Consider the following 1,657-nt stretch of genomic DNA (forward strand, 5'->3'; position numbering starts at 1 on the left):
GATGAACCAAGACGGCTTTTGGTAGTTTTATTTAGTTTCTGTCCACTTTGAATGAAGTGTGTTTTACGATGATAAAAGGAGTGATTATTTACATGGAGTCTCGTGAATTAAAAACAGATGATTAGTGTTCTCATAGTACCCAGTGTGATTTATTATCCTGATTGCTCTTTTTTTGCAATGAGCAAATATTTTTAAGTTGCTTTTGTAGCCCCAAACTTCCACACAATATAACATTTATGGTAAAATAAGTGTGCAGTACACAGTATATAATGTATTGTGCTTTGATAAGTATCTAGTTTTACTCAACATACCAATACTCCGGGCTTCCAGCTAACTGATCAGTCTTGCTAAAAGTATAGTGGACCATTTTCAAAGGTTGAAAATAAAGTTTCTCTTTAATAAATCATTTTAGGAGCATTGCATGCAGCTGTTTTTGTCCATTGTCGTCCTATATTCTGTAGGATGGTGCTGTTTTTACCAGACCTATTGATTGTGCTTGTTTTGGGCCTGAGGATGGAGGTCACACACGGGCTCTGTATCTGCTCTGGAAGCTTCTCCGTGCACAGTAACACTCGAGTGTTGTCGTCTCTCAGGTCGCACGTGGACAGCAACGTGACGATGATCAAACTGCAGAAGCAGCTGGCTGAGCGGGCCAGCGGCGTAACGGAGCTGGAGGGCCGATTCCTCCAGCTGCAGGAGGTGAGACGCTCCACAGCCCAAGTCCTGCAGGAGCAGGGACCCACAAGCCCTGAAACACCAGATCAGTCAGGTCAAGTCCTGCAACATGCGCCAGACGTACACAATGAAAAGACGTTTCTCTCCGACACGTACAACAAGTATAATATAATAACAAAAGAAATGTATACAAATAAGATAAAGAAAGAGAAGTTATAAACAAAGGTGGGTAGAGCAGCCAGGAATTGTACTCAAGTAAAAGTACTGTTACTACAGAATAATATAACTAGATCCGATATATCGTCCGATCCATCGCTGTGAGGAGCACTCGTCACCTGTAACCCCCGATTAAAGAGGAGCTCCGAGCCCATTGGTTCTTACTGAAGACTCAAATCTCCAGTAGGGCACCTGGGTAGCTCACCTGGGTAGCTCACCTGTAGAGCCTGCACCCAGAGACAGAGTAGAGCCCCGCCCATATATACGTCGATATGAAGCATTTCCAGATATATTATAATATTATTTAGGTGGGAACGACATGCAGGGTATCGTCACAGGTGGGATTCGAACCCTGGACCTCTGCATCGAGTCATAACCCTCACTCCATGTGCGACCGCTGTACCACTGGTCCAACCCGGCCGCTGACTGTGTTTCAGAGTCAGAGGACGCTGAAGCTGAGTCACGACGCCGCCATGCTGAAGGTGGAAGAGCTCTCAGCGCAGCTGAAAGACGAGAGGATGAAGAGTCTGGACCTGGAGAACCGGCTGCAGAGCTCTGCCGTGGCACGGAAGAAGCTGGAGCAGGTGAACGCCACAGCCGCAGCATGGAGTTCATCCCTTTAGAGCTCAGCATAGAGTTCATACCTTTAGAGCTCAGCATAGAGTTCATACCTTTAGAGCTCAGCATGGAGTTCATACCTTTAGAGATCAGCTTAGAGTTCATCCCATTAGAGCTCAGCATGGAGTTCATCCCTTTAGAGCTCAGC

The 1,657-nt window shown here is 45.9% G+C and overlaps 1 protein-coding gene across 1 annotated transcript in view; it reads left to right on the forward strand.

The window, feature by feature from the left end:
• Window positions 1–513: 513 nt before the first annotated feature.
• The window catches only part of LOC117948956 (protein fantom-like), a 6,319-nt gene continuing 5,175 nt past the window's right edge, over window positions 514–1,657 (forward strand). The window contains exons 1-2 of the mRNA XM_034878927.1: window positions 514–699; window positions 1,329–1,475. Of these exons, the coding sequence (XP_034734818.1) occupies window positions 514–699; window positions 1,329–1,475 (333 nt within the window). The remainder of the gene's footprint in view (window positions 700–1,328; window positions 1,476–1,657) is intronic.

This window comes from Etheostoma cragini, chromosome 8 (assembly GCF_013103735.1).
Source record: "Etheostoma cragini isolate CJK2018 chromosome 8, CSU_Ecrag_1.0, whole genome shotgun sequence".
NCBI lineage: Eukaryota > Metazoa > Chordata > Actinopteri > Perciformes > Percidae > Etheostoma > Etheostoma cragini.